The sequence below is a fragment of the Stigmatopora nigra genome, chromosome 12 (genome assembly GCF_051989575.1).
Source record: "Stigmatopora nigra isolate UIUO_SnigA chromosome 12, RoL_Snig_1.1, whole genome shotgun sequence".
Taxonomy (NCBI): Eukaryota; Metazoa; Chordata; class Actinopteri; order Syngnathiformes; family Syngnathidae; genus Stigmatopora; species Stigmatopora nigra.
The window spans coordinates 12476764-12482284 of record NC_135519.1 but is presented as its reverse complement, the minus strand read 5'-3'; the positions used below and the strand labels follow the sequence as shown (position 1 = coordinate 12482284).

Below are 5521 nucleotides of genomic sequence, written 5' to 3'. Positions count from 1 at the left end.
GGTAAAATAACAGATTTTGTGTATTAAATAAATCAATGAAGGACAAATTGTCTTGTTTTTTAATCAAGAAAAATGTCATAAATGAATGTTATGTAATGAATCCATATCATATTGCAATGAAATTGAGTGAGTGTCAGTTTTGAGTGTGTTTTAAAAAGTGTGCATGTGAAAAAGAACAATAGTGAATGCGCAAAAATATGTAATCTTTCTTTAAGTGTGTATCAACAAATGCACACTTAAGTGCATATTTTCAAAAGTCAGTGTATGAGTGACGGATCGCAAGCCAGCAAGCTCTGAAAAATCAACAAAAATTGGGTATTAGTGGCGGGCCAGGAAAAAAAGAACACGAAAAGAAGGGATGCTCATATATGGTCCTATTAAAATATACGAATATACGCTCTTATTCAAAAGCGTAGCCGTCCTCTTTTTCCAATTTGAGGCTTTTGGCGTTGGTTGGCATGGACGCCCGTTGCGCGTGCGTTGATGGCATGCCAGCGGCTTAGAAGGAGGAGCTAAATAGTGCCAAATGGCTTGCAATTCCTGCCGGTCCCGTAAAGGTCGTCCATTATTTAACGGGCCCGTAAAGCCTCGCCGACTGATTGTGTGGAGCCGGCTTCTGTCACTGTTAATAACCGCCATGTTTGTGCAAGAGTACTTCATCTCTTGCGACGTTCAAATGTTTTACAGCCCGACCAAGACTAAAAAAAATCAAGTTCTTTGACTTCCTTTGTATGCTTTGATAAGTAGCGTTATTATGCCATCAAAATCCGACCATTAAAATCATTATTATTATTTTTTTGCTTAGTGGTTTGACACAAACATTTCGTTTCCTTTGACAATCCATCTTTTGTATTTCAAGTGTGTGATTTGCTAAAAGTGTGGGTGGGATACAAAACATATCCACACACACACACACATTTATTTAGAAAAAGCTTCAACTATGCGGCATGACAGCGCCACTTTGGCCTTTCCTTTTGTTGCTCTTCAATGGCATCGTCGGCGAGAAGCCGTCACGGCCGAGCCCGACTGGGTTTCCCACTGACATTTTTCTGACATTTTAGCGTCCCATCTGTAGCCTCTCCACGGGGGGCCTAGAGCCAATTCAGATGGTTTTCCTGTCCAAATGTCCAGTGTGCTTCTGGCTTTGATTGACTGCACACAAGTGGATGGAAAGCTAGCTTTAATAGCAATTGCCCTATAGTCAGAGACTTCAGTGAAAATAGCAATACCATTACTGTGTCATAGTTGCATTACTATAATTTTTCCACTCTATAATCCAGCTGTCTTTATATTTTTACAAGAATCCATTTTATTTTCCCACAATCTAAGCTGCACTAGACAAAAAGGCACAATTATTTTACTATGTTAACATCTAAAGTCTGTAAAATTTCACACATTCGAACACACTATGAGACAAAATGCTAAAAACGAAGGAAAAACTAGCGCATTATAGTCCAGAAATTGACTATGTGGTAACCTCACTATGAGACACGGTGCTAAAAACAAATGAAAAACTAGCGCATTATAGTCCAGAAATTGACAATGTGGTAACCTCAGTCTGAGTCTGCAGAAAGTCCCCACCTTGTGGACTTTCTTAGTTTGGCTCCAGTTTTTTTAACTAGCTCTACAATGTCTTCTGTGTCTTGCCTTGCCATTGCCACCAAGAAATTTCCTGAAAACAGGATGAAATAAAATTCTAATCTAATCTAATAATATACATTTCAGGAGATACTGTAAATACACTTAAACCATAGACTTTCCAGCTGGTATTTTAAATTATGTAGTTTGAATTAATTAATACTATATATAATATGTGGACATATTGGTGTATGGGCATAACAAAATAATCAAATGTCCTGAAGTTGTTAAGCATTTTCAGTGTCAGATCAAATGTCTGCCCCCGGCCAAAATGTCCCTAAATAATTAACTCGGGGATCAAAGAACGATCGATACGGCTTTGAACGTGACGCCACTTTTTTTTGCTTGGGCAGATGTTGCGACCCACCAAAATTGCTAACATGCTCACAAGCTACAACAGATTCATTCAATCGCCCTAAAACTACATTTATCCAACCCACCACTACAATTATTCTAAATTCATGCACAATTAAAACCCATATTTAGCTGTAATTATCATTTTTAGCCATTTTTATTGACCTGTTACACCCCCCAGATCTCGGTTCGCCATCTGGATACTTCAAAAAATGATCTATGTATACATAAATTCGATATATTAAACATTCTATATTAGAAGTAAGCAACACCTATTTCATATCTCCAAGTACTGCAGAAGAACTTGACACTCTTTGACAAATTTCCTTAATTTCACTTGAGCTCAAGCTTAATATGTTCCATCAGTTTTCCATATTTTTACAAATCAGCCAGTTGTGTGCTTGGGAAATGATGCTAATGTATTAAAACAAGGATGCACTTCAATGAATTGGAATGCCTCCCAGGCGCACTCTAAGAATGATTATATATATTTTTTTTAACTTATTGCAGTAGTACTGCGCAAATAAAAACACTCAGACTTTTCCCATCCACCAAGTCGGAGCATCTCATGGTCTAACGGAGCGTGTCAGGGTTCGAACTCCCTTATCATAAAGCAGCCAAACAGGCCATCCTCTCATAGGGATGAAACACTTTCTTATATTTATTTATTTCTACCCGGCGACTGCTCTTATTGGTCCCCAGCATGCCCGTGTGATATATTATTAAATCAAGTAGGCATTGGTTTAATACGAGTGGCAAAGTGCATATTTGACATTTTCTTCTTTATCTCCTAAAAAGGCTGCAAACACGTTTTGACGCCATGTTGGTCTTTTATAGCGAATCAAAGAGTAAATAAATAGCGGAGTTAAACGTGCGACATTTGCATTTGTGTTAAATGAATCTAGCGAGGCTTGGGGGAGTTTTTTAAGCTTATTATTACAGCCGTGGATCATGGGAGGGGGAATTTATCAGATAAGCCGCTTAAGGGCGGTCTTTATTTTGCTCGATGCGTCGTCGTTGTTGATGCCGGCGCAATATTGGCTGCGTGCGTTGGGGAAGGAGAGATTGTCTTGGGGGTCCAGACTGTGGTTTTGTGGCCCCTCGTTGTTTGACTTTGTGAAATTTAAAGTTTAAAAATTTTCACAATTTTTGTAGCGTTTGGCATCCGAGTTGCGTTTTGTAGACGTTTCGGGATCCAAAAATGGCTGACGGAATCATTAATGAGCTTCACAGAATTAATCATTTTAGATATAATATTTAGATTTTTTTATATAAATAACTGGATTAAAATCCCTGAATATTCAGTATTTATAGATCTAAAACAATGTTAAATTTAGCTTTTTTTAATTATTTTTTTAGATTTTACAAGATGATTTTTGAACTAAAAACAGAAAAATTCATTAAAAAATAACAATTATTGATTTAAAAGGGGGAAAATCAGGAAATTTCATATTCATCTATCCTCTTCATTCTAATTTGATCCTAAAACAGAAAGTCAACCCATGATTTACTTTCCAGGGCCACACAAAATGATGTGGCGGGCCAGATTTGGCCCCCGGGCCGCGACTTGGACACCGGTGGTTAAACTATCGATCCAACTGGACATATACTAAAAACGGACGAACTCTTTGTGCGTTTGTTTGTTTATGAAATGGATGCTTAGTGTTCCTAATCTTGTGGCCTGTGAGTGCATCTTAATGATGCGCTATAGAAAGGTTCATAAGGTCAAAAAAGAACATTTTATGCTCCCGGCGTGGGCTTGGCCAAAAGTTCCCGTTGGGTTTAGAAGGTTTTTGTGGTCTGAAAACGCTCCTCCGCGGTTTTGGAGAAGGAAGCCAATGCCAATCATATCTGGCTCGCTTATTTCCCATAATGCACTTTAGCAGAATCAACCGCAAACCAGACAACCAGAGTGCGGTTGAATGTATAGGAAGCACTCGCTGTCCAGATCCGTTTAGTCCTTTTATCGCATCAATGTTTTGCGGGTTAAGCCTAACAATTTGCCGCAATTGAACCAACAATGGCATCCATCATTGACGAAGACCAGACCTTTTCCCCTTAACAGACTTCCCGAAAACATCGGCCATTTTTTTCCCGCTTCCGGTCGTTTACTTTCAACGGCGCCATGGTGTGTTACTTTTAAAAGTTGGAGATGGCCATTCTAGCGCATGGATTGTTTCAGTGGGATAAAGAGATTACTTGAGCGTGGATCTTAAGCCGGATATAAAAAGAAAAAGGATAGGGAATAATTGCTCCCATGGCTTTGAAAGAAAGGAGAATTTTATGCCCTGCTTGCTCACCAGTAGGTGGAGCTTGTCTTCTTTGGCTGGAGAGGAGGAAGATGAGGAGGAGGAGAGGGGATGGAGCTGGAGATGATTAAGGCGGCGAGAAGAGAGAGAGAGAAAAAGAGAGAGAGAGATAGAGCAAGCGTCAGCACTCCATGCGTTAAAAAGGGCAGATGGTAACGGCGGGTAAGTGAGGAGCAAAGCACTCTGCACGCCGCGTAGCCACGGATCAGCGCCGGGAGACCCGGCAGCGGCGGAATCTCGCCGAGAAGAGACCGCCGTGTTTCTTCCGTCAGCCCACGCCGATAGGACGGAGGTGAAAAAAGGGGGAAAAAGTGGAAGAGACCCCCCAAAAAGAGAGGAGAGCTGAGATTGTGCAGCAGGAGACGACACTTGGTGGATGGAAGCGGCGAGGAGGAGGTGGGGGGGAGGTCGGGAGGGGGAGGACGGGAGACGCGTGAAATATTCAAGGGGGAAACTTGCAGTAGAAAGAGAATTCATCAGAGGAAGACCAACTCCTGCTCATTTCTTTTTGATGGGTTTCATGACACTCAAGTAGGACAACTAGGAGGAGGAGGAAGAAGAGGAGGAGGAGGAAGAGGAAGAAGAAGCCTTCTGCTCACAGTGCAAGTCCGGGAAAAAGTGTGCGAGAGCTTCCAATGGCGTGCTACTATATTGTGATCTCATCCACCCACCTGCGCGACGGACAGCTGAGGAGCATCAAAGGGGTCTTCCGGGGACCCATCGGAGCTGGGGGACACAAAAATAACAAAACGGTAAGACGCTTTTCAACTTTTTACGTCAAAAACAACAACAACAAAACAGCATACTGGAAGAGGAATGAGGAAAATGATGGTGAAACACCAGTTTTAGAAAGTTTCATTCAACGTTGGTGAGTTAAAACGGTATTTGTGCAATAAGTGGAATAACTGATTAAAAAAAAACATGCTTGAAGCCAGTGAAAGGCGCATCGGCACAAAAAGTGCTGAGTAAGAGGAAATATCTTGGCAGACAAGTTTCGCATTGATTAAAAAGATTTCATCTCGGATACGTTTGACTTTTAGCGCCAAGCGCGCCTGCACTTTTATTTTGAAAGCCGATAATGAATTTTGGGGCGGGGGGCCGGATGTCTATTCCCCGAACGATAACCCGGGAGTCGTTATAGGTCGGCATCAGTGTGTTTGTTGGCCCCGCCCCCCCTTTCCTGGCTTGATTGTCAGGTCTTTAATCAAAGTGTTTGCACA

General features: G+C 41.3%; 1 protein-coding gene across 1 annotated transcript in view; it reads left to right on the top strand.

The window, feature by feature from the left end:
• The first annotated feature begins 4363 nt into the window (after positions 1-4363).
• LOC144205081 (uncharacterized) overlaps positions 4364-5521 on the top strand; it is a 32513-nt gene continuing 31355 nt past the window's right edge. Inside the window, exon 1 of the mRNA XM_077729152.1 lies at positions 4364-5053. Coding sequence (XP_077585278.1) covers positions 4937-5053 — 117 coding nt within the window. The 5' untranslated portion in view covers positions 4364-4936. The remainder of the gene's footprint in view (positions 5054-5521) is intronic.